Source organism: Dromaius novaehollandiae, chromosome 3 (genome assembly GCF_036370855.1).
Source record: "Dromaius novaehollandiae isolate bDroNov1 chromosome 3, bDroNov1.hap1, whole genome shotgun sequence".
Classification (NCBI taxonomy): Eukaryota; Metazoa; Chordata; class Aves; order Casuariiformes; family Dromaiidae; genus Dromaius; species Dromaius novaehollandiae.
This window is the reverse complement of record NC_088100.1, coordinates 44343474-44371178: the sequence shown is the minus strand read 5'-3', so window position 1 is coordinate 44371178 and position 27705 is coordinate 44343474. Positions and strand designations below refer to the sequence as shown.

At 37.8% G+C, this 27705-nt stretch overlaps 1 protein-coding gene across 4 annotated transcripts in view; it reads left to right on the top strand.

Annotated features, from left to right (window-relative positions):
• Nucleotides 1–14820, top strand: part of GPR63 (G protein-coupled receptor 63) — a 29761-nt gene extending 14941 nt beyond the window's left edge. For 2 of the 4 annotated variants that reach the window (XM_064508804.1, XM_026122128.2), the window contains exons 2-4: nt 3432–3520; nt 7649–7728; nt 9911–14820. In XM_064508804.1, coding sequence (XP_064364874.1) covers nt 10055–11314 — 1260 coding nt within the window. In that variant the 5' untranslated portion in view covers nt 3432–3520; nt 7649–7728; nt 9911–10054 and the 3' untranslated portion in view covers nt 11315–14820. Of the gene's footprint in view, nt 1–3431; nt 3521–7648; nt 7785–9910 lie in introns of all 4 variants that reach the window. The other 2 variants (XM_064508805.1, XM_064508806.1) reach the window with 2 other exon arrangements.
• Nucleotides 14821–27705: the final 12885 nt, after the last annotated feature.

Genomic DNA, 27705 nt, shown 5'->3' with positions numbered 1-27705 from the left:
GGGTGGGGAGGACCTCTTTACTCTGGGAACCAAAACAAATCCCATGAACCTAGTGTGGGCAGTGCACGGTATGAAGAGAGTACTAATTCAGTAACCTTTTTCTAGTCATTCTAATCAACTTTCCATTAGCATCTCTTCATACTTCTATAAAAGAATGAATTTTCATTACATCTGATTTTATTTGGCAAGCAAGCCTGTTTTTGTGGGAGAGACAACTTACAAAATTCAGTATAAAGATGATGATGGTGAGGGGGTTACTGTTTTTTGAGATTAGTTTTGTAAGCCCTTTGCTTTTGATTAAAAAATAAAATTACATGTGCTAACAGCTGTTGTCAAAACTACTGACTAAAAGAAAATCCAGCTTCCCCTATTTTTTAGTAGACTGATGTAATAGTGTATATAAAGAGGTATGTAGTGGGGCAATACAAAGGAGGTGCAAACAATTTAATACAAGGAGTCCTCAGACGAAACACTGAAGCCAAAATGTCTTCATAGAACTTGATCTTCCATTAAATTAAAGAGTACACTAGAGAAGCTGCTATAGTTGAAAAGTCAAAATAGCCTTACTTAGGACAACTCTGTTAAACCTTTTTGACTTGAAGCAGGCTGAGTTTTCTTGGTTTTGTTTTTTTTGTTTGTTTGTTTTGATTACTTCTGATTAAAGATAAAACCACTTTCTGGGGGGGGGGGGGGGTTGGAACTTTCAGTATTTACATTTATTTTGACCTATAGTTTGACTTAATACCCAAAGAAAATTTTAAGAAAATTCGTTAAGAAATGACTGTGGACCAGGTAAAACTGAATGTAATGAGCTGTCATTAAACTGTTTGGCAAGTTGATAAGTGATGTACACTTAAAAGACTTCATAATACTTTTGAGGCCTTCTCTAGCTTTTGCTAAGTCTCTAATGTAATCTAAATGCCTGTGGGAAGTACTTTTTGGTATAATGGTAGTTAAGGTCTCTGATTTTTGGTTCTGCTATTTCAGTCATCTGGAAATGACGGTTTTTGGCTTGGAGATTTGAATTATATCTGGTTAGATGCAAGTTACTCTAAGATCATCAGTAACTACAAGGTTTGTAGTTCTCTGTCTTGAATATAATCTGTAATAAGTATGTCTTACTATAGAGAAGTTAAAGCTAGGTCATGGTCTTATGCCTTATGCCTTGATCTATATATCCTAGCATTTCACAGCTTAAGGTCAGAGATGCAAAGTTGCCATTTGTTTGCCAGGGTCCATTTTAGCTCAGATCAACCCTTCTGGTTTACGTTTGGCTGTGCCTGGGCAGGAGCAGGGGGCAGCATGAGGGTGTGAATGAGGAACTGTGCACAGGGATGAGTGAATGAGGATGAAGCCAGGACAAGCCTTTCAGTGTCACTGCCAGCTCTAAGTGCTGGTGTCAGTGAGATTGTAATCGCAGAAGTATAGCTCTTTGCAGGTACAGGAATCCCTGTATTCAGATTTCATTGCAGGATATTGAAGGATTACAGATCTCTTCCCCCTCTGTTTTTATAAAAAAGACTGGCCTGTATTTTATAACAGAAAACAGTGAATATCATCTGGAAACAGTATTAACCCCTGACTGCCAGCAGAAAACAACCCAAATCATCTTACCCAGTTAAGAGCAATCTCTTCAAGCTACTCAAATTTAGGAAAATTTTCCAGATTCACTTTGGAAAAGTCCTCTTACTTTTACCATGCTTGGAGGCTTGAAATTAAAGACTTCTCTAGTTTCTGGATATAATATAGGTGATATTCTGGATTTTTCTTTTTTTAACTGGCTTTAAAGGTACCTTTAAGGAGAGTTAGAATTACCTTCTGTAAGTATGCAAGAAGAAATAGTTCTCGTGTCAGAGAACGTGCTTGTCTGGTGGGAAGATTTGACAGGCTGTTGCTCTCTCTGATCGTTCCAGATTTCTGGCACATTCTTCTGCCTGTTGGCAAATGTATTCACTTCTTTGACAGTTCAGAAAGGCTAAGAGGGAAGATTAACAGTTAATGATACTTATCTTATTAAACAGGGAAGAGATTAAGGGTGAAATCTTAAAATGTAGCCATTAGATTGGTATATCTCTTTTATACGTTACTAAATCTGAGACCCATACTTTTCCTTTCTACTCTGTTCTGTGGAATAAATGCAGTCAAATTTTCTGCTAATGGAAAATAATTTGCATTAATACCTTGTCAGAAAATCTTTCAGACCTGGTTTTCCATCGTGGCTAGATAATGCGTTTGTTCTGTAGAAGGTAGATTACTCAACAAGCTTAAACTACAATTTGTTATTCCTACTTCTTTTGTAGGAAGTTGTTGCCGACTCATTGGCTGGTTTGTCCTTCAGCCCCTGTGTACAGCATTTATTTAGACACTTATTCCTGAAGGAGCTTGACACCTTTTGCTCCAATATGGAGTTGACTTCTAGATACATGTTCTGAAAACTTCTGAAAGAGGTTAACAGTTGTGTAGCCTTTTAAAAGAAGAGTGTGAAAGTGTCTGTCCCACATCTTTGCTCTTTGATTTTTAGATATAAGCCATAATTATAAATAAATTGGGTCATTGGGCTCTTTCAGTGTTATATTAACTCAGTTTTCAAGGCTCACTGAAATTTTCTAACTTCCCTCTGAGCATGTATGGAAGAGCTGCTTTGAAAATCAAAGGCCTGTTAACCAGAGGTATATCCTGATGAAATAAACAGCCTTTTAGCTATTCTACGCCCACTTGACAGAAATCATTTTAACTACTTGAGGCACAGTAGTATCCCACTGATGATTGAGTAGCACAAGAGCATAAAAGGGAAATACTGAGATCTTGCATTGAAACCCATAATGTTTGTTCTTCTTAAGGTAGCTATTCAAACCTGTTTCCTTGCTTCTTGTTTTTACTTTTCTGACGCCATTATGTTGATATCTTTGTAATTTGGAGGAAAACTCATTCAGCATCTTTATGATGTTCAGTAGCACCCTGTGGTTTTAAGTAACACTTCTTCTGAGAGGCTTTGGATCAGGTTCCCGATGTTTCCAAACTAAGCACGTCTTTTAACAGATCCCATAAAAGACTTGCAGTAGCTAACTTCTGTTTGCTTGTCCCCAAATTAATGAAGTGCCTTTGAATGAGATTCCAGACAGGATGCCACACTGGACCTGAAAAATTTAGTGTTAAATAGTAAGATAGTTATGCTCCACAGGTGAGATAGCTGAGGATCCCTGGGCTTAGTGAAATTTGGATGCCTTTAGTCCTGCCTAAGGTCCATACCTTCTGCAGGGTATATATACATGACCTGTATCTTGTCAGGAGACATGGCCTTTTGTGCCTCTTCTAATAAAAACTAAAGTTTTATTAAAGGAAAACTTGCTGTCATTCTGATCTTGTCCTGCCTTGTGCTTACATATGTCACTGAATAACTTTATTTTTATTATTTTTTTTTTTTTAAACAGAGTATTTGGAAAGGAAGTAGTTTGCTGAACAAAGCAGCACAAGATGACTTGCGAGTCCTTATTCTTTTCATGGGAGCCTGCCTGGATTGGTATGTGTGGTGTTTTTTGTTGTTTTGAGTTTTGCATTTTTTTGGTCATACTGATGTGTAAGATTGCATGTGTAATCAAAAGTTCCACTTAAAATTTAGGAAGCAAAGGCAGAACTTCCATCTTGTTAGTTGTATGTTAATAGCTAGGCAGAGACTGTGGATCAACAGAGTATGTTTTCAATATTTTAAATGTTTAACGTTCTTCTTGACACTAAACTATTCAGCTAGCTCTTGCAACGTACATATGATTGATAAGACCTAACTAGTGAGAAAGTTAGGAGGTGGGAGAATAGTGTGACGATGCTTGAAATGAAAATAGAACTTCATGTGTCTTTTCATGTGATCGAAAAATGAGACCATATTTTTTCGTAAGAAGAAAATAGAATTATTCATTACATTTTGCATATTTGTGATTTAGAATAGTAATAATGACTCGCATAGTTGGCATTTCTTAACAGTTAATGGCTCTGTGGATTAAAAGCAGAAAGAAATTTCCTTAAGAGGGCAATTAGTTGTACATAATGACCCAATGCAGGGGTGGCTGTTTCCCCACCATGCTTCCCTCTGAAAATTGCCATGGTAATGTTTATAGAGTGGAAAAGAGGAAAATTTCCCAAATTAAACTAATGCCTCTCATGAATAGTTTTGTGGGTCATCTACTCATGCGGTGTAGCTGATTAGTTTCAATTTAAGATATGTAAATAGGTATTAAAACTGAAAACTGCTAGTTCCTTTCAGGAGGAACAGTTAGATGAGTAAGAACATTGTCCCTCGCTGATTTGTTCTCTAACTTCCTTTGCTTTGGCTTTAGCAGAAAGGATTCTATTGCAGTACATTGGTGGCTCTGCTTAGTGGCATAGGAAACAATGTTCATCTCTTAGGGAGAGGGGAGCATCTCCTGGTCTGCTTTGTACAATAATGAGGGGTCAGAGAACACACATTTGAGTTTCCTACAAGCATGCGCACACACAAACACACACACACACACTTTACATAAGCCTATGGCTCTCATGTTTGTTTTTTGACTTTATCCCTTTTCTTCCTAATTTTTTTTATGGTTTTTATATACAGAGATGCATTAATTGTTTTTGCCAAGTTTACCTTCAAAATGGTAATTGTAAAACCCCCAAAGGCTTCCCATTTATAAGCACTTAAAAACATTCCCAAGAAATAGGTTCAATGTATAAGACACTTCCAGCTTCAAGTTTCTGAAGGAAGATTGCTCCTGGGTGGCCAAATCTTGGTACTGGCCAGTTCAGAAAATATGCTTACTTTTAGCAGATAAATTTCATAACTGATTGAGCATTTTGGCAGCTGTTCATAGCTTGTTCTGCTCTGCATCAAGCAAAAGTATTATTATTGTACTGTTTTCACAGGGAAAAAGTTCCCTGTTTGGCTGTGTCAGAGTTACTGGTTTTGACTGATGTTGGCTTTGCATATAAGATGTAATCTTTTATTTCTAGTTGAGCATGCTATCTGAATTCTGAATGTAAATGTACTTACCTTTTAGCTTAAAAAGCTGTTAAAAACAGACACCATAGTTCTAGCAATAATTATATTTGATGAATGAATTTTGTGTGATATTTAGCTTTAAGTGTGTACTTCGTTGAAATAATTGTCTATTATGTTCCATAAAAAGAAAGTTGCATATGAGTGAGAACCTTGCTTGAGAGAAAATGTGCATACCCAGTAATTTCCTGCATTGAAATGGAAAAAAAAGTGATTGTGTGGGGCTTTTTTGCATCTGAAAAGAAACAGTGAGAGTACATGTTCCAAAAGTGAAAATACTGTGACAAAAAGGTGTCTGTTTCTTGCTTGAGCACTTTGACCATCAATAAACTTACCTATTTAAGCTATCAAAGCATGATTGTTTTTTATAAGCTATGCAATTACAATTCAGCAATGACTCTGGCTTTGAAATTACAGGATCTCTTTCTCAAAGAGCTAGTGACTGAAATAAAACTGCAATAAAACTATTTTATAAGCTCTTTTCTTTCAACTTTGAATTTCTATCCTTGTATAATTTATGGGAGGTGGGAGGGATAGGAGGAACGATTGGGGAGGGGGAGAAAATGCAAGATGCATGTTTAATAACCATGTGGATGCTGGTGGTAGAACTCCTCTAAGTTTAAAAAAAAAAAAAAAAGAAAAGAAAAGAAAAAAGAAAAAAAAAGATTTACAGGAGGGTTCTTGAATTTGTTGGCTGAAGTGCTAATCACTTCCTTTATGAAGGATGATAGCCAAGAAAAAGCATAACTAACTTGTCTGCAAGTGGGATAGGTATAACTCAAACACATTTAAGCATGTAGATTCACTGTACGTGGAGAGGTTACACACCTCAGAGTGATGAACTGAGTTCTGAGAAAGGTGCTACGTAGAAACCATCAGGAAACAGTGAGCCCGGGAACAACGCTGAGGGTTGGAGTTTCTAGTTCTACCTCAGATTGAAAGCCTGCAGTCCTCCTTTTAGGTTAGGTATGTTCTTTGCAAGAACAAATTAGTTTACTCTTTCATCCTTCTTGAAAAGAAGACAGATCTGGTGACTTATGTAACAGCCAAATGGCTAAAGCCCCCTTCCAACATTAAGCACTCAGCTAGCTCCAGGCACTAGCTTGCATGAGGACATTCTCCACCACTTCTCTTAAAACTGTACAGAAAAGCATACAAGCTTCATACTAAGGAGAGAAAGTGCAAAAAAGAAGATGGCTCTTTGCTTAGAGAGCTGGAATGGTGAGAGAGCATATGTGAGATTATTTTTCTTAGTCACTTTTTGTGGGTTCGTTAGAAATAGTCTATGCACACCTGTGAGTCCATGGCCACTGACTAGGCACCGCTGGCTTGAGAAATTCAGGATAGTACAATGTTTTTGACTAAATTAAGGGTGCAAAAACTTATGTTCCTGCTCCCCTTCCCCTGTTTGGTTCCTTCTGTTTAAAAGGACAATTCATGATGAAACAGTGTATTCTAAAACTTTGATTCTTTAGCTTTGAACATGAACATCTATTGTTTAATCTCTTTAGGGCTTTTATGATACCTTTTGTCTAAGGTATCATATCTTTATCTAAGGCTAATATCATATTCCAGTGTAAAGTTGCATGGCGTAAACATGTTTAAAGAGCTGAAAGCTTAGGTGAAGCAAATTCTTTTGTGTATGTTTAAAGTTAGTTGAGTAACTGAATGTATGTGCTCTAAATGCCTGTATTCAAACCAGATGACCATGCACCCTTTGCAGTCCACAGAGAGATACGTGGTTCCTGTGAGTGATTCATCTCTTCCTGACAGAGATAGCTATAATCACATGAAACATGTCCTAAACTGCTTTCTAAACCCCCATAAGTTCCTTGGCATCCCCAACATCCCGTGGCAAATGTTTTTCACAATTAATTGCTAAATAATCATTTCCTTTGGCACTCCCTAGTTCTTGTATTATGAGAGTCAGCAGTTGTTCACTTTCCCCGTGCCACTAATAATTCTATAGACCTCTATGATACCTTTTTTCAGTCAATTTTGAATGGAGATGGGGTGGAGTGGGACTACACATATTACTGAAGATGCAAGCTGCCATGGATGTATATTGTAGCAGGTAGTGTATAGAGATATAGAGTGCATATACATATAGCTCCTGCTTTTCTTCTGCTAATAATTCCAAACACTTAGCTGATGTTTTCATACAGTAGACTATCATAATTACAAGATGCGTGATGTTTGTTTGTTTGTTTTTCCCTGAGTGGTAATAGTTGGTTTAGCATCTGCCACAGTGCTTATAACCTTATTTTTCTATAGTGAATAGCTTTACCTCTACCAACCCTGACTTTATCTGGCAGTTTATTACGTTGTCGCTGTCATGAAATCCCTCTATACCTCTTTATAATTGATGTTTATTTTTATTAGATTGCTCTGAAAAAATGTTCATCATCAGAAAATATGATGGTTTTAGCTTTTCCCCCTTCTTCCCCATTTGTTGAACAGCCTGAACCCTAGTATAGATTTTCTTCGTAGAAATCCAAAGCTTACATTTACTGGCTTGTTGCTTATAGAGTTCTGAAAGATACTGCCCTGGGGACCTCCTCTTGTGTACTCCATGTTTTTAAATCCAAAATTATTTGTTAAATTTATGCTCTCTTGCAGTGCCTGCAGAATGCTGCAGCTGCTTTCACTCTTCAGTGTTCCTGGCTTGTGGAGTCAAAAGCCTCTGTGTGGAACTTTGGGTGAGATTTTGATGTTCATTGGTAAAGTTCCCGCTCATCTATCCTGGAAGGCTCTGGTAACCTTTCTGCTGTTGGTCACAGATTTTGTTCTAACAAATTTGTTAAAACAGACTTATAAAGGAAGGTTTATAAAGACAACAACAAAAAAAGGAGGAAAAAAAAGTATATGCTGTGTGGTTGCTATTTATGCTTCAGCCTGTGATTAACATTGAGGCTTTCTCCATAAGAGTTATGACAAAATAAAAATGAAAGGGAGAGTAAGGAGAAAAAGGGAAAAGCTAGAATGAAGATAACTGGCTTTTTTTTACAAAATGCCAGTGTACATAGCTTAGTATGCACTTGCTGAGTTTAACCTTCAAAATGTAAGCTAAAATAGAAAAAAAATTACATCAGTCCTTCCAATTTGAGAGGAAAATGTCTAAAAATGGAATTTATATGACTTGGTGAGATAAGTGTGTTTATAATAATGTCTCTCTGTTGTGTTTTTGAAGATGAGAGAGGCAAAGAGGTTAATCATTTGTCTTAAGAAAAAGTGCTGAAGGTGATGTGGCCCTGGAAAACATCTAGTGATATTGAGCTTGAAGATAGGAAGATAGCAGCTTTGCGATGGAGTAAGAGGAGCAGATCATAGGACTGATGTTCCTTGATGATTTTACTGTGACTGTAACACAGAAACCTTGGAAGCCTTGGGTTTACATTTGTATCACTAGAAATTCAACCTGGGGACCGAGCTTAGACTGTGTTGTTTTACCGTTCATTTCTCTGTTAGCAAAATGCTGCCTTGGGAAGAGTAAGCTTTCGATCCTCTGCTAAGCCTGTGGTGCTTATTTAGTTTATTGTATACATTCCCTTCTCACTTCACTTGTGCCAAATGTTGATACCAAACAGAACCTGTGTAGATAGTGTGGGTTGGGTTTGTCTTACCAAACATAGGCATCCCAAGTTAGTAGCACAAGCTTGTTGCTGTGTGTTGAGATGGATGAGATATAGATACCTTCAGAGGACAATCTGTCTCTGCTCTGATGAAAAACAGAGCCAAAAATGACTACTGCAGATAATCCAGATTGGGTGAAATGAATCCCACTTTGTTTCTGGCTATGATGATCTTTCTTAAGAAAGGCATAGAATCCTTTTGGTTTCCAGCTTGATCGGATGCCAGAGCTCTCTGGGAGTGTTTCAATTAGTAGTCCAGGATAGAGAGGAGGAGTTTTTTGGAAAAGTTCCCACTGGAAGTTGGAGACAGCTCTCAGCTTTATTACATGTCATTTATATATAAGAATATATATACGTGTATATTTGGTGAAATATGTAAGACTGTACGTAAACCAATAAAAGGAAATGCTGTATTCCATCAATATAATATTGAGGGAAGGAGTTCAGCAAAATGTCTAAGGATTAGTTTTACAAGGAAAAAGAAGACATGCACAGTTAAATTATGTGGAATATACATTATGTGGACTAACAAAGCCATGTCTAGACCAGTGACAACAGGAAAGCTTGCTGCAGGGAGGGAAGGGTTGTGGAGACTGAAGGAGAGTTAATTTCCTGCAACTTGGTGTGAGTCAGTCACTAAATGAAACAAACTAAGGAATACTTTAATCCTGTGGACAAGTTATTTAGTAATTAATAAAAGGTTGTACGGTTTGCATGTCTTTCCTGAGGCATCTGATGCTGTCCACTGAGATGGAACAAGGGATTCCATAACATGTAGTGTAGCTTGGATGCTCTGTGTCAGTGCCTACCAAACAGACAGACAGGTGATGGTCATGCTAGTTATTTGGAAATGCTACTCATGTTTCTAGCTGTAGGTGATTTCAAAGCAAATCATGAGGTTAGCTTAAGAATTATGAGATTTAAATAGAGATACTGATTTGAGCTATTCACTTTAGCGTTTGAAAACGTGAACTTTACTGATTAAAAGTTTTCCAGTCCTGGTAGTAGTAGAGAAAAGCTTTTGATGGGTGAGAGTACCGTACAGCATCAGCAAGACTACAGGAGTAGGAGCTTTAAGAAAAAGACCAAATATTGCGAGACTGCTGTGACCAGTGCTTAGGAAAAATGCACTGACCTAAAATATTAGTAAAGGTGTAGTAGGATTGTTTTCGCATTAAGGAAAGCAGAAAGATCTTCTAGTTCCCATAGATTTTTGAGAATCTTACTTGGTTTCTTTCTTCTTTTTCAGATGGAAATACTGACATGAATTTAGGAGCTTTGATGCTTTCAGACACTGAATTTTGATTTGGTAAATGACCGCAAATAAGATACTGCCCGAACAAGCTGAAATGACTTGAAGACCTTTGGTTCTGCATTCATTCCTTCTGAAGCAATGGTTTTCTCAGCAATGTTGACACTGGCCCATTCTGGGACCTCAAATGCTACTTTTATTGTTTATGAAAATGCCTATACGAATTTTACCACTCCCCAGTTTTTGCTTCGTAGTGGCACAACACAGCCATTGAGATACAGTTCAGGTGCTGTGCTCACCACTGAGAGAAGTACTTTTCTGGTAAACACTACAGCTATCCTGCCATCACAAGAAGTTTTCAGGAGCTTGAGTTTGCCACTCCAGATCATTCTTTCTGCTGCTATGATATTTATCCTATTGGTTTCTTTCCTTGGAAACTTTGTTGTCTGCCTCATGGTCTACCAGAAGGCTGCTATGCGATCTGCAATTAACATTCTCTTAGCAAGCCTGGCTTTTGCAGACATGCTGCTGGCAGTGCTGAACATGCCTTTTGCTCTGATAACAATCATTACCACTCAGTGGATTTTCGGGGATATATTCTGCAGAGTGTCTGCCATGTTTTTCTGGCTTTTCGTCATAGAAGGGGTAGCAATTCTTCTTATTATTAGCATTGACCGATTTCTTATCATAGTTCAGAGGCAAGATAAACTGAACCCTTACCGTGCAAAGTTTCTTATTGTGATTTCCTGGGCAGCGTCCTTTCTTGTTGCTTTTCCGCTTTCAGTAGGGAATCCTAATCTGCAGATACCCTCGAGAGCACCTCAGTGTGTTTTTGGCTACTCTACAAGCCCAGGCTACAGGGCCTATGTGATACTTATCTTGCTAATTTCTTTTTTTATTCCATTCCTGGTAATGCTGTATTCTTTTATGGGCATACTCAACACCGTCCGCCACAACGCAGTTCGTATCCATAGCCACCCTGATAGCATATGCCTCAGCCAGGCCAGCAAACTTGGTCTCATGAGCTTACAGAGACCTTTTCAGATGAATATTGATATGAGCTTTAAAACTCGTGCCTTCACAACCATCTTGATTTTGTTCCTTGTCTTCATAGTCTGTTGGGCACCCTTCACCACTTACAGCCTTATTGCCACATTCAACAGCCACTTCTACTACAAGCACAACTTTTTTGAGATAAGCACTTGGCTCCTTTGGCTCTGCTACCTCAAGTCTGCACTGAACCCACTGATTTACTACTGGAGGATTAAGAAGTTTCATGATGCATGCTTAGACTTAATGCCCAAATACTTCAAATTTTTGCCACAGCTACCTGGCCATACAAGGAGGCGCATTCGACCCAGTGCCATCTATGTGTGTGGGGAGCATCGGTCGGTAGTGTAAAGCTGCAGTTGTTTGACATGATGATTATTTTCTGGGATTATTTGTTTTTAAGCTTTGGTTGATTTTTTTGTTTTCTTTAATATGGCTTGAGTGTGGCCATACAACTTGATTAAATTTTCCAATGCTCTGTGCAATTTGGGGAGGAGAGAGAGACAGAGGGGAAGTGATTGATTATAGTTGGTTTTACTACCAGATTACAATGTAAACAAAATAACAAAAGTTACCTCTAGGATTCCATGGAAATCCATTCTTTTAAACAAAAATTACATTTGTAACACTTTGTCAGGTTTATGCTTACTAGGCCTGCAATTGCATCTAATTGTGGGGTTTTTTTATGCTGCTAAGATACAGTGTATGTAGTTGATGTAATTTTTCTGAAAAATGTTGCTGCTGTTTGGCAATGTATTAGAGCCAAAAAGTCTCGTTAGATAACCTCTACTTAATTTTAACAATGTTTCAGAAGTTTTGATGGTGACACTAGAAAACTTTTCTTTTTTAATATTTCCATTAATATTTTTGTGCACTTTACAAAATTTGCTACAGAATTTGTTCATTGGAATATTTTCTTCTGTATCAAAGGGGTATTATGATCATTGTTCATTATATTGGCAAGTTTTAATAAAAAATCCATTTAAGCTCTAGGAGGGCAATTTATTTTGGTATATTTACACTTACAGCCACAGACTTGCTGTTTTTTCTGATCAACAATAACTTTAACTGCTTAATTATTAGGGGAGTTGGAAAGAGAATATGGAGGAATGAAAGGGAATGAATTTACCATGTCTCGAGGGTTAGGCTAACACAAATTCTAGAAAAAGAGAGTTCACATGAAAATTGGCATAGGAGGAAAGGGTGGATATAAATGTTATTTTTGGTTGTAAAAAAACTATCCATATCTAGTGATATTCCTGAAAGTGTATTGGAAATTGTGACTTTGGGCCTACAATTTACATTATGTTGGTATAATGCTGTTTCTACTTGGAGCTCACATTAGGTGAGGTTGCTCTATACTGTTGAAATTGTGCTATCAGATATTTGTCAGAATAGATTTAGGGATAGTAGGGCAAACCAGCAAACAAACAGAACATGGACCATAATTGAGTCTTAGGTCCTAGTCTGCATGCAAGGACTGAAAAAAAAAAAAAAAAAAAAAAGAAAGAAAGAAAGAACCCCCCCGCCCCCGACTTTAGTTATTTTCCAGTTTAACTGTCCAACTGAAACCATAAACTGGCAATAATGAATAACAGCTGGCCAGCAGTTTGCTACGGATGGAGTTAAGTTAAACTCCCTTTTTCCCTCTGGTAATTACTTTACACTGATTTTTTTTAATCTTTTTTTTTTTTCATTACTCCTTTCCCCTTGTAGTGCCTGCTGCCTCAAGGGTTTGCTCTGCTGTTGTCATGTATTAAAGATCAGCAGCTCTTCCTGAACCACCTCTCTGACTAATGTCAGGCTGTCTTGGTACCTGCCTCGAAAGTCAAAGGTTTCCCTTGATGATAGCAATCCAGATTCCTAAATAAATATATAATGAAAAGTGAGTAAAATTAAAACTTTGGGTTCAGGCTTTGAAGTGAGATCCTTAGTTGCTCTGAGGCTAGGGAAGGATGCCTGCAGAACTCGTGCATCTTTGCAGTGGGCCTTTCAGGGAGGTGTGTAATTGAGACGAGGAAGAATAATGTACATCCGGTTTATCCAGGGCGAGGGTTCAGGCTTCTCTTGGCTCCGGCTCTTTTCAGCACTCCAAAGCACAGGGACCTCTTCTTTGTTCTTGTCCCTGAGGAGCAAATGTCTACAACAAGCTGCATAAGGGTTGAACTGAGTGTATGAAGGAAATGGTCTGTACTGTGTGGATGTCCAGGGGCTGCTTGCTTTCTGGGGTCAACTAAGCATTTACAGCACAGATTTTATTTAGGTCGCGAAGAACTAATTTAACAGTAGTCTCTGTTCCTCGTTTTGACAGTTTTTGGTAAAAATGCTGGTTATATTTAAATTCCAGGAATATAAAAGGAAAATTTTTTGATTTGCTTCATTAAAAAAAGAAAAAGCTTGTTAATACACTGCTAGTCAAGGTTGTGGATTCACTGTAAAGGTACCCAGGAGGCTATGATGATATTGATGTCTGTGCTTTACATTCCTTGTCAACTCCACTGGTGACAGTATGGGTTTTTTGATCAGAATGACAGGCGGTAAAGGAGTTCTGCTGTAAAAGAGTGTTTGAACGTGTCTTTGCAATGGAGCTTTTATTTTTCAATTACATTTACATGGATAGCAGAAGTTTATGACGTGGGTGATACGGATTTTCGGTTTCAGAGCTGTCATTCTCTTTTATTTATCTTTATTATTTAAAGCAGCAAAATTGTGCTTTAAACTAATGTAATACAATGGGAGTATACACGGTCTATGCTGGCAGGAGCAGGTATTCTTGCTGTCTTCCAGAGCTATAATATTAGAGGTTTGAATCAACGTCATAAAATGTAGTGATTCAAGAAGGAAACATGATGAGTAATGTAGTAAAGTTAGTGAAATGACTTTCTTGAATAGCAAGGGGAAATGTTTTGGGGGGATTTCATAATCTCTGGTTTGGACTTGCTGTTAAGTAGAAATTGCAAGTGTCAAGGTTGATTTGTCTGGATAACTTAGTGTTTACCCCTACTGTAGCAGGGTTTCTGCTCAGAGCTGGGTCAGTTGAGGCTCAGACAAAAGATACCCTGTATGGCCCAAATCCAAAAGCAACTTAAACGATGGTACAGTATTCACACTTACCAGGTTTTACAGATGATCAGAGCATACAGTGAATAAAAGAGTGTTCAGAAAAGGAAAAAAGGTAGCATAGAAGTAATCCAGGTTAGTTATGTGTATACAGAACTATCTGGCCTATCGTGTCTAGTATACTGTCTTGAGAGCAGTGCCTTTATAATTACAGCTGAAGTCCTAGGATCAAATAAAAGACCATTAAACTGCTTCGTCTTGCTCTCTGTGATCCTGCCAAGATAAGCATAAGCTTGCCTACATCTGTAATGTTACAAGACATATGTGTTTGCAGGATTAGGGCTATAATGGCATTTTAACGGTCTTGACAAGTCAGGATTTAAAAAATGGAGATTGACTTGATTCTTCTTGATTCTACTGGGGAATTATAATCTTCCTCTCCAGAAATGATATATGTTACTAACCTGTATTCCCTTGCATTAGATCATCAGAAGTTTTTGGTATGGAGTATTGAAATGAATGTATTTTTCCATTATTTTGCAGTTTAACTTGTTCTGTCAAAGCATGCTGCTTTCACAACTTTCATTTGTACAAACCTATTGTTAAAATAGTTCTTTTGTACTCAAGGTTGTGTATTTTTGACATTTTTTGTTACTTATGTAAAAATATTTATGTATATAGGGAAGAGAATTGTTTTGCTTCTTACTGCTTTATGTTGATTATTTTTTCACTTGTATGCCTGATGCTTTTGTATTTTCTCTTATTTGGGCATATGCATAAACAACTGCCAGACTTCAGTGGTCTCTCTGTAATCATTTGAGATTTTTAATTCTCAAGTCATTCAATATTGCCCTCCTTGAAAGATATTCTGATTTATTTTTATGTGAAAAATAAAAATTCAGAGCACAAGTTTGTTGTGGTTGGAAGGGTGAAGAATTTCTTAAGTCCAGTTTTCCAGGAGCCACTACTTTGCCATTATGAACTGGTTTGATTCTTTTTTTGAGAAGTAGTCATCTTCTGATGTGCAGAAACCTTGAATTACTGTTTTAAAACAAGCTGTTAAGTAGAACGGTGTTGTCTTTTCTGTACATATTACACCTGTGAAAATACTTCAGAAACATAAAGGAAAAAAAATAAACGTGAGCATTCTCCAAAAATGTGGCAAAAGTCTATTGCATTGCTGTACCTATGTACGTTCACAACCTAAGCAAAAGGCCTCTTGAATTTAATGCCCAATTTTCAAACACTTTTTTGTTTGTAAGTCAAATAACAAAGATTGATATTAGCCTACTTTACTGTATTTTAGATGGCTTTTGTTTAAGTCAAAATGTTTTTGTGTAATGAATTTACAAAATGTTCTTTTACCAGAAATTGGGTAGAGATATGTCAACATATCTAGAATAAATTAAATAATATCAGAAAAGAAGAGAGAGAAAGCCTAAAGAGAAAATAACCCTCCTAAAAATACCATCTGAAGTAGGTGTACCTTTTAGCTAGGACTGAGTAATTAAAGTCATCTTATTGTGCAATAAATAAAACAGGCAGCGGTACGGCATAGTATGATTCATTTCAGCACAGGACAGTGACCTTTATGATTCAAGTGCTGCATGTTTGTATGTGATGAATTATTGCCCATGTTAGTAAAACTAAAAATGATCAGCATCCAGGCTGTTTGGGGGAATTTTTCAGTTTACTAATGATATAGCAGAAGTTCTGCTAGAATATTTTCTTTAAGTTATAAGGAGTCAAGGCATGTTCCTGAAGAGTTGCTGAAAGGCGATGGGTATTTACAGTTGCTGGGGAATGGCCTTGCTCAGTCAGGATAATCCAATTTAGGCAGCTTCCTGCACACCTAATTTTGGAACTCCTTCCCTGTACTTCTGCAAAAAACACATCTTCCTCTCCTTTCCTCTTCCCCTCTACCTCACCTGAGGTGGTGCCTTTTGATGTGTCATGCCAAGGGTAGGTATGGTGACAGCAGGAGATGCTGGTGCTGCCTCTGTGGAAAGAGGAGGAGGAATCGGGGCAGCAAGTCCCGCTCCCTCCCAGCCTGGGTACAGGTTGGAGCAGCTGTGAAAGGCTGAGAGCGAGTTTTACCACCTTTGATTATAAGATTGAGGTTGCCAGGGACAAGGTGTTATGGGAGCATGTACATTCTCTGCCTCTAGTGTTTGTGCAGGATTCGGGGTCTTTTATCCCCAAGAGTGTTACAGATTTTAAACAGCTTCTTCCATCTGTCTTTTTGCAGCTGAGCTGCAACAGTCTATAGCTACTTCATTGCTAAATAAGAATCCCTCAGTTGATTTGTCTCTGTTTGCATGAGTACCCAGGGCACAGAAGCTGCTGGTCAGTGTCCAACAGACCTGAAGTTCCTACTGTTTGCTCTCAAAAGAAAGTGTCATTAAGAAAATCAGAGCTCTGATATGAGGGGCAGAAGAGCCATGAGTCAGTGATTGCACTGTGATGGAGGAAAATGTGAGTTGTACTGGGTGATATTTTAATTCTTAAGCCCTTACAAATCAGGGTTTTGTTTTTAAAATGGAAATTATGGATACTTTATGCACAGAATATTAGAGTTGTGTTGTTTTATTTTACTTGGGCAACTGTGAATGCAACTTGATATCAAATCACTAATATCTTCAGAAATGGAAAATACTGCATGAAATAGTGACACAGTATTCCTTACATTTCAGAGTAGAATTTGTTCCTGTTTTAGTTGCCTGTGCCTAGATAACCAGCTTTCCTGGTGTGTGGGTGCAGAACAGCTATAATGAGACATACTCCTTGCTTAATTGGTGTTCTGCCTTAAATAGATCACTGCAGTGCAAACCTCTGTGGTTGACCTGGAATAAAATGAAGCTTGTTCACCAACACGAGTAGGAATCCACAGACACCTCCCCTTCCATTCAAAGGAGAGGTCTAGTCAAATAAATGACAGTAATTCCTCCAAGAGTAAATTAATCTGATCTCCAAGGGGGCTGTAATAACTGCTGTATTAAATATCATAGTGTTTCCTTCTGACTTAAGGTACCTCTGGTACCTCTGACTTAAGGCTCTGTGTCAAAAACGTGGGAGATTTTGGTGGCTGAGATTAGTCTCAAAAAAGCCAGTGTGACAAGAGGGAGCCGCTGTAGCTTGCTGACAGGAAAAGCTCAAGACAAGTGTGTAACTTGTTTTCTGGGGTGTCAGGGTTGCTTTACTCTGGAAGAAGTCCTCTCAAGGAGGGATGAAGTGCCATCTCTTCCACCATTTCTTGCTTCTTTTTTGATACTTTAACTGTGAGATGAGTCATTTAGAATTTGGTTCCCTGGACTTGGGTTTCCTTCCCTTGCTTACTAAAGGAGACTTGAACCCATGTCTCAGGTTATATACTGTAGTATATTCTGGAGGAGATGTGAGACACTGTCAGTCCCTCCTGAGGACTCCTTCACATTGAATAGCTTAACATTGCTTGGGCCACAGAGAATAAGGTAGTTTCTTTGCAAGAAAGTGGGAGACTGTGTTCCAGCCACCATCTAATACAAGATGGTGTGGAATTTCACTGCTCTGTTTTCAGAAGAGTGGTGGAAGTCAGGTTTGCCCTGTTGCCGGTACATGCACTAGCTGCCCAGCCCAGGTCTCTGTCTCTTCCAGGGGATACTTAGTTATTTCATTCAAAGTGGAACAGCTTTTACAGGAGGGAATGAGAATGCCCCCTCTTCTCACCTCAGGTTAGGTAATAATCTGCTGGTTAAAGCCTTCAGGAGAGACGGAAGCTGTGCTTTAAAATCCTCTTGGATCCTGAGTGAAAGTGAAATCATGTCTCCCTCCTGAGTGTTTTAACCACAGAATTAATAGGTAAGGGAGTAGGATACCAGGAATTCTAGTTTAGCTTATGTTTTTGGCAGCCTCATCTCTTAGAAGAGCTCTGAAAATGCCTACTGGATGGACTTTCTCATGTGATGTCGATAATGTAAATATTTTGTAAATGCCAGTTTGAGATAGACACTGCACTTTTCACCACTGTCAGTGCTCCACCACTTCTAGACATGTGCAGAAGCAGACTTAAAAGATGGGATTCTTCTGCCTTAATTTAGCTATCTGTAGTGTACACAGCTCCTCCAGATCTAATTGCTTGAGGCTCCTTTGCAGGCAGTGGAAATGAGTGGTTTTAGGTTTGATTTATATGAGCTATTTTGGAATTTTACCTTAGGGTAAAAGAAATTGAGCCTAGAAAAGTTGTGCGTCTCTCCACTATTATAAAGTGGAGATTATAAAAGGAACCTGGAGTGATGAGAGCTGAGATACACATTCACAGCTGGTCACATTAATCTCACCCCTAAGCACTTAAGGAATTTAATGTGGGAAACTTAAGGCACGTATGAACTTTAGGGTTAAATGCAGATGAATAGGGCTTTAAAGTTCTACCTTTTGACTTTGAATTTCTGAAGTGTCTGAATCTTTTGTTAGACTAGGTAGAGGAAGCAATGCAAGATTTATAAGGCTAAATGGAAAGTAAGAAAGTAAGGGAGCTGAGGGGCTCACTTGAGGGAGCCTGACTTTGCAGTCTAGTGATCTGGACAAGTTAGAAGCTTGGGTGAGGGTCCTAACTGCCTGGCTGATTTCTGTTTTCACTCAGTGATTACCTAATGTGAAATGCATAAGCAGTCCAGTTCACGGATATGAGACCTTAGGCTTCAGTGTCCTAATTTCTAAACTCTAGAATCTCACTCATTCCTTTTTTCTCTTCTGACCCCAGAAAGCTTTCACTACTTCTTGCATTGTGCTGTATCTGAAGTTGCTTGGTGCTTCCAGTTAAGTGGTGGCAAAGGCAACCAGACCTTGCTTTGGATTTTCCCAGCAGCATGCACTAACCATGAGGCCAAGAGGTTAGTCCTTTTCTATATGATTATGGTTTAAAAGAGGTGAGTTATTTTCAAGTAGATACCTATCATCCTCCAAAAAGGAACTGAGATTTAGGATTTCAGATGGGTAAAGGCATCCAGTGTGCAATAAGGGGTAGACTTCTGAACTTCAGCAAGGAAGGTGGCAGTTTGGACAACCTCCTGCCAAACATATCTACTGACAGTTCTAGGCAGCTTCTTAGTTATCACATGGATGAACTGAAGCAGCCTTCAGATGTATCTGACTTTCTCTGCTCAGTGCAGAGAATGTAGCTACCCCTCTCTGACCCTTTGAATGAAAGTCCACAAATGACTCATTTATAAACTGAAGTGCTTTTGGTGGCTGTCTGGATCTTAACCTCCTCTTCCTTAACTCATGACAAGAATTCTTTTAACTAAAGCAGGTCACTACAGGAAAAGAAAATACAAAAAGCATTTTAAATTTGAGATAGGATTTTTTAAGAGATGCTTTTGTTAAGATGATAATTAATCCCTGTGACCAGTATTATACTGGAGATCAGACTAAATGATCACAGTAATTTCTTCTGGCCTTATTCTATATGAGAGGCCAATTCCACTTACATAAAACTTGTTTTTATTAGTGCCTTTGTCAAGGTGAGCCTGGGTGTCAGTAGAAAGATTCTCAAACATAATTTAGGGATACAAAGAAATAGCCCTTTCAAAAGTGTTACTAACCTTTTAAATTCAGCTTAGGCCAATGCTGGTGGTACTTGATTCTGGAAGACTGGCTCTTCTAATCAACTTTCTCAGGGGAATTCATTATCTTAAAACCTGTGACTAATGAAAGATGTTTTGTTCTTTTGAAGTTCAAGCTAATTTCCATGAAGGTTACTATTACTAAGCAACAAACTCTACAGAATGCCTCTTGAGAGGCTGATGCTACAGTGTCTGTAAAAATAAAACAAAACACAGTGAAAAAATGATGAAATAGTATCCCAAATAGGGCGGCCACGACTAGTACCACATACAGGGCCTGTTTTCAGGAGTCTCCTTCCTTGAAAGCTGTTGTTTGACTAATGGAAAAACTCCCGTAGGAGCTAAAGATCAGCATAAACCTTCCACTCTGAATGCAGGGCAATATTCAACCTCTCTTTAAATGTAAATACACAACATTATGACCATTCAAAAGAAAAAGAAAGTCCCCAAATTAATTCAGCATACTCAGTTCTTCTGAGGAAAGCAATCAGAAATAATACACATTAGTCATTAAAAGAAGAATGATTGTTCTAGTTGTGAGGATAGAGTGAAATGAAATACAGGACTGCTTTCTTATGTCACAAAAGATGAGGTAATATTTCAGTATTAGTTCTATTCTATGCAGGTTTGTGTGAGAGGAGAAATTTTTATTCACAGCTTGCTTGGGTAAAAAACTGGGTAAAAAGAATATTCAGTTTTTTGAAGATAGAGATTTCATTCTATCTATATTCTTACTTTGACCTTATCCACTGGTTTTACTAAATACAATGTGCAAATGATAAAGGAGGAAGGAAAAAAAAATAAAAACAATTACTTTCAATAATCTTTTGTATGAGTGAGTAAGCTGCTTTGATCTTGTCCCTTTCCTTTTTGTGTTCAATCTGAGTAAGTGTTCAAGAGATCCAGTTTTCTGACATAAATCTTACATGAAGTAAATTTCAATTTTTGTTCAATAGTTTTTATAAACTCCTTTAATGTAGTAAAAATACCAATATCATATTAACTCACTAATCGTGGTGTCTGTAGCATACGTACAATTTGGAAATAAGTAAAATGTTCTAAATATGTGAGTTAAATAATAAGGATATGTGGTCAGATATACTTATATCAGATTTTTGTTTAGTACATTAGAAACGCACTCCCAAAGGTAAGGATAAAATGTCCAAAATCATTCTTGGCACAGAAATTTCTCCCCACCCTACTCAAAATGTTTTGAGCTGCTCTGATCATGCCAGTCACAGCTGCTTTCTCTTCTTAACAGATTTTTTTCAAATACATATGTCTTTTGGCACTGCATAGAAAAGTTGTACTATTATTCAAGTTTTTGTAAAGAGATAAACAAGGCACAAGAGAAATTAATACAAAAATAGGATTAGATGGCGAATTGTCATCTAAGTTAAAGAACATTAGTAAATAGAATCTCCAGTTAGATGTTTATCTGTCTCTGGAGATACCGAGAATCATGAGATGTCTGCATTTCCCAAGCCACACAATGTCTATTTCTGGACATGTCCAGAAGCAGATGTGTCCTCACACTGCTGAGCTGGTAGATGTCACAGTCACACCTAAGCCCTGTCAGTGTCCAGGTGTTTAGTGTAACTCTTTTGCCTGCAGAGTTAACTCAATGAACTTAATGAAACATGTATGTATTAAATCAGGACTGAAATCCACCTCTCTCCTCTTCTAGACAAATGCCCCTACAAGTAGGCCGTCACACCTGGTGGTGAAACACTTGTCTTCGGGCTAATGAGTATCATAGCGCTATATAATGAACTAGAGTCTTGTGCTGCTCCAGGAATACTCTGCAGCTTGTGGTTGGGAAATCCATATGAGAGATGTGCGTGATTGTGTGAGACATGATACCACCATGGAGAGGTATCTTGTCTTTTGCTCCTGAAATATAAAGTTGAGATCGTAAGACTGATGCACAGAACACTGGGTAAAGCATAAGTTCTGGCTTTAGGCAGCTCCTCACTACTCATAGAGGTATAAATGTTCCTTTCATGTGAGATAGAAAAACTATTTTCTTCTGAAGTCTCCTCTCAAAAAACTAAATAACTTGAATGTAGAATTGAACTGACCTGGAGTCTCAGTTAGAAATGATATTCACACTTCAGGTCCAAACTGAGTTCAGACCTGAGATGACTCAGACATCTTACAATCCACACTGAATCTTGAACACGAATTTTGTATTTTTGATTTTTTTTTGCCAGATAACTGATTCTGAATGTTCAACCTTGGCCAATTTAAATGGATCTAACTTTTAGAAAGGCCAAAGACACAGGTTTTTTTTAGAATCAGCTCCCCTATGACTTCCCAACTGGGGTAAATGGAGTAAAAATAGTGAAAAATATGCCTTGGAATCTGAACTCCTCATAACTCTCCCATCGAGAGCTGTATGTGAACTTCGCAGCTCTGTTTAAACATCACCTGCTGTCTCTATTGGATCTGCTTGTATTATGTTTATCACAGCTTTTAAAAATTAATATGCTATTTAGAAACAGGAGTTATCTTCTTAAATCGTATCATCATTTTATGTTGCAAGCTCTGGATCCTTTTAAACTGGAATTTGGAATAAATAAATTGCAGGAAGTCTTCTTACTAGATTACAAAAATTACTACTTTCTGTCTTGTAACAGCTAAGATTTTAAGATATTTTCATAGGTCAATTATATATATATAAATGCTTTTATTTCAGAGATTTGAGTCAAAAACTTCTAGGAAATCACTGTTTTTAAGAATTATACTCTTTACGCTTAATTTATTGGTTGTCTCTTGTCTTCAAAGTAACATCTAGTATCCAATGCTCCTTTAACATTTTGTGTTAGTACAAATGATAACTGCTATATGTTATAATCTGTCTTTAATCCACTTTGTTACATCCCAGGCTATGAGGAGCCAAGATGCATTAAGGAGACAATTGTGTGGTTATTGTGGGTGGAAGGTGTGTAAATATGTATTGTCCATAAACTGTGGGAAACTAGTATTCTTTAGTTCTGCTACTAGTGGAATAATTCTTATTATTCTCAAGTACAATTTGGCATAGAAAATTTCAGGTTATATTTCTGCAATAAGTCTGAGCAGGCAGAAGTCCACAATAATGTGTGACAGAGTGAAGATGATGGAAAAGTCTAAAGAAAAATCTGAGTTGCAAAGCTGGGAGCGCAGATGTGGAACTTGTGTTGGGTTGAGCTAGACAGAAACTGTTGAGAGGCAGAGCTTGTCAAAACCTGGATTTCCTTTCTGTGGGAAATTCCAACATTTTGAGAATGTGTTAATTTTGATTCAGAAGGAAAGTTAAGAGTTTCAAAATCCCCACAGAAGACAAAGAGACAATTCCTTTAGAAAAGTAGAAGGTTACTGTTTTGATATTTCTTCAGCAAAATGGTCCTGTGTATCTCGGTTGCAGCCACTCCTGCACTATCCAGGATCCCAGACAACCTCCAGAGAATCAGACTAGACTGGGGACACTTCTCCTTCTGAAAAGAGGAATTAGGAGGCTTAAAGTCTTGACCCTCAAAATCCCTTAACGCTTTTAGAGGCTTTTCTGCCAAAGCAGTCAAGTCCAAGTTAAGATGGGGCTCCAAAGATATGAAGGCATTTACCTTTATATAAGGGACCCTGAAAGACCTGGCATCCTCGCCCTCACAGCAGCTTACATCAGGGCCAGCTGAGAGCTGCAGACCTGTAGGTTGAGTCCTGGGTATGGTGGAGCAGCTGTGGAGCTGCAGACTTTGAGATTGTGTCTGTGCTGCCAAATGGTCCAGGGCATGGTTGAGACAGCTGGGTTGAATGCTGGTGTGCCATTCTTGCTGTTAAATTCTTAACATGGTTAATTTTGCCCATGTCAGTTAGCATTCTCCCAGACATGGTTCAGAGGGTCCATGCTGTTTAGCAGTTTAAATATAGGCATTGTATTTTAAGAGGAGAGCTTCACTGGATGAATAGGCGCTGAGCTATGCCATTTGGTCTCGGAGATAAATCCCTGGCTTGTTTCATTTGCTAGTACTGATGTAATGAAAAATTTTGGAATTTCTAGCAGTTCTCACTGACTAGGGTGAGTTCTTACCTGCCAGCCCTTGAAACAGAGGGAAACATGACAGTTTTGATGCTTTTTGATGAAGTATTTTCACTGGGAAATTTTTCATCCACTCTATTCATTGATCTTTTTGCAGCTTACCCATTGAAATTTGATGGAATGATATAAAAGTTTTTTTTAATATGTACATAGTGTAATATTTTTTATTTCCCATAAGAAATCCTAGTGAATTTGAAAGCTAATTTTTCTCTAAGATCATGTATTTAAATACAGAACTATATATATTTAGGGATTTAGGGGTATGATTAGAAAAGATGCTCAACATGTTTATATATTCAAAGTATCCATTCCAGGTCATTCCATAGTACCTCAGTCAATCTGTGTGTGCTACAGATGTTACATGAAAAAAATTTTAGAAATGTTTTAGATATTTAAAATGTATTAGACTCCCTTTCACACATCTTGACTTCAAAGGCTGGACCATCTTCATTATAGTGGACCAATTTTTGCTCTTATTATAGCAATTGTAAACGTGAAACAAATCCATTCATTCCAATATCGTTGCTCTCAAGAGACTTTGCAATATAATCCTACATTATTTGGCTCTATCAGACCAGTACAGAACAGATCTCTAAAGGAGAAAAAGATTAAATTAAAGTGCTATTTCAAATTAAAATTACATGGTTTCTGCCCATTGTTCTAAGTGCTCTAGTTTCAAAATCTGCTGTAGAAACAAACTGTATATTCTATTGAAAATCTGCTTAGATTTTGTTTGGGCTTTTGGAGACCCTGATATTTAAGATACAAAACTCTCCCCTGGTCTAGAATTAAATGATCCATTTGGATGAGTGTACCTTTTGGAGGGATTTATGTGGTATATATGTGCACATCTAGATCATCATCGTTGTTGTCCGTGAATACTTATAGACCTATCTCCACATATCTCCATATAACAAATGGTATCATTTGGTAATAGTCTGCAAAAATTTATGCAGCCGGAGTGGAAAAGGGAAGGCTGTGGTGCTACACATTTTTTTACTGCATTTAGCATGTGTAAAAATAATGCTAATGGGATGGAATTAGCCTCTTGTACTGGCCCCTCCTGCCTTTCAGAATGGTTCTTCTTGGCAAATAAGAAAGCTGTCATTTGAGTTGTTGTCCCAAACAAGGTGGTACCATTTTCGCATGACCTGGTTTGCAACATGCCAGAGTTATTCTGAAGTGGAAGGTGAAGCACTCCTAATCATTATGTCATATCAACCATTACCATATCATATTGTATCATACCTGATATTAATCACTTTACAGGTGCTGTTCATTGAGCCTCTACAGCCAAAGTCTGCTGATATTTGACTGACCTACCAAATTATTTTATAAGACTGAGGAAAGCCATGCATGCTTACAACATGAACAAGTCCCATGTCCTTGTATTTATAATGCATTGATGACTTATGTGTCATTTTTCTTCTCTAGATTTGAGTAATACTGCTTAGTGAGCTAGTCCTGAGAAATGAAATTTCAACATTTTTTTTCCAGTGAAGTAAGACAAGCAAGTGGTATTTTAATTTGACTTGTTCCCAGTCAAGAATATTTAATCATAACCTTCCATATGATACATGCCTCAAACAGCAAGGTACCCTACTGAGCTCATAGTGCAATGGAAGACACTGTTTTACTTGATTTAAAACTAGTGTGTGTGTGTGTGTATAACAAAATCTGGTTTTACATTGCCTTTCTGACCCTTTAATTAAATACTGGTAACACAATCACTGCAAGTGCAGAGGAAGTGCTATTAGGGCTCAGGCAGTAATATGCTTAAACCTTTGAAAAAAGCAACTATTTTCTAAACATGCCTGGCAGAACATGTGGTTACTGAGAGTGTCATGCTGTTCCCTAACTGTGTTTGAGGAGTTAGTTTAAATGGATTTGTCAGAATTTGGGATTATTCCCATTCCATTCATGCAGAGGAATACTGGAAATAACAAATGTGTGGGGTTTTTTACCTGTCTTTTCTTCCCTTAGCAACAGGACTGGCATAGTACAAGGACTGTGGTAGTCACTCAGTGGCTGTTCATTTATTCCTGTCCTATCAAAAGCATTATACAGCTATGTAGACTGAAGCCTCTTCCAGCTGAAGAAATAACTGGAGACATATATTGCTATGAAATATCCTCACAGGATAAGTAATACGGTAATACAGACGGTGCTTCATTTTTAAAATAATGGTCTATCTCTTCCAATTTCTTTATATTAAACCCTGATACATTTTAGAAAAAAGGCATTCTAGCTCCAGTATGTATTAGGAACAGAGGAACATCACCCGCAGTTGTGGCAATCCTCGAGAGATATTTCCATGTCTGCCATGCTGAAACATTAATTTAACAAGGCAGTGAACTGAGCTTGTTCTCTTTGTCTCCAGTCAATACAGGCTGGCAGGTTATAAAGGCAACAGGCTGGATGTTTCTTAATGCTCTTAGTGTTACTGTCATGGATCAGCGTGATTGTGTGTGGGTTTTCTTATGTCTTATACTGAAATGCACATTGCTTTAACGGATTTGTATTTGAAATGTAATAATAGGACCCATTATAGTCTCTTGAACATAACTACACTTCAAAATCAGTTTGTGTTTCCTTGCTGTAACAGTAATGTGAGAAACAAAAGCAACGGTAAAATGGTACTTTGTTTCTGCGCTTACCTGCTTGGTACGTGTCTTTTAATGGCATTTGCTTTGAATTCTATCAAGAACAAACCATAACTATTGTCACCTTTTAAAAAGCAATGTAACTCTGGCAGAGTGAGCCAAATCCACTTCTGTTTTTTCTACCATACATCTTCTGCTGTAATGTCTTCTAGATTCTGAGAAATACCAGCCAGTTACGAGATTCATTTTACCTAACTTTCAGCACCAATAAGTTCGACATCTAATCTAAGCTACTCCCGTATGCTCTCTAGGTACCTGCAGGTGGTGAATCATCCCTTCTATCCAAGAAACTTATTTTAGGAGGTTGAGTCATTCTCCAGAAATGCCCACCTCCTTCCAGTGACTCTAGACTGGAGGCCTAACTTTTGTTTCCTTAAAGTTTGGTAAGATAAAGCTCAGTTCTTTTCTTCCCTTTCCCCTGTGACTTATTTATTACCATGGTCACATTTGTTTTAAAAAGAGAGCAGCACAGATTTACACCATGATTATTCCATGGCACTTACTATGTAGCTGTACTGAATCAAATCCTATGTGAGCAGGGAAATTAGGTATCTCATATAGCACTCCCCCCGTGTATTGAATATCTGCAACTTACCTGTTTACCTGGAAGTATAAAGAGGCAGAATACTGCTTTAGTTCAAATTTCGCCTGGCCAATGTTGTCTCGTTTTGCTTCTTTCTTGCCTCTGGTTAAGTGGATGAGCAATAGAATCAATGAGCATCTTGCTCCTTTCTTGTATGACGTTACTAAATGCTCACAGATGACATCTAAGTTTTTTAGGTAACGCTTCTCAGATTTACCATCATGATTGTTATGAAAATGTTTGTAGGTACTGACTCTCCCTGTTTTTCCATGAACTGTCACATTTTACTTTTTTTCCAGCAATTTCCTCTATTAATTTTGCCAGTAGCCAGCTTATTGAATGTTTGCATCTTTACCATGAGATTTTGACTTTCAATTTTTTAAAAATAAATCATTGTCAAAGGTTTTGTTAAGGCAGATATTCTGGTGTGAATATTACTAATGCTACGACCATCAAATTGTGAATCTAATGTTTGTGCTGTTAGTGCAGTTTAGTTACTATCAGACTGTTTGATACAGCTCTGTTATGTAACTGGAATATGACAATATTTTAGCTAATTTTTAAAATAATAATATAAAAGACAGCACAGAGAAAGGCTGGTATGTAGGTTTTTCTATTAGCTCCAGCAGAATTTCTCTTTCATCCATCCTCTCTGAGGATGCTTTTAATATCTTCAGCAAATGAACCTTTCAATTCCTCCCACAGAGAAGTGTCCTCACCTTCTAGCCAAAAAGGATTGTGACTTCTGTAGTTAGACG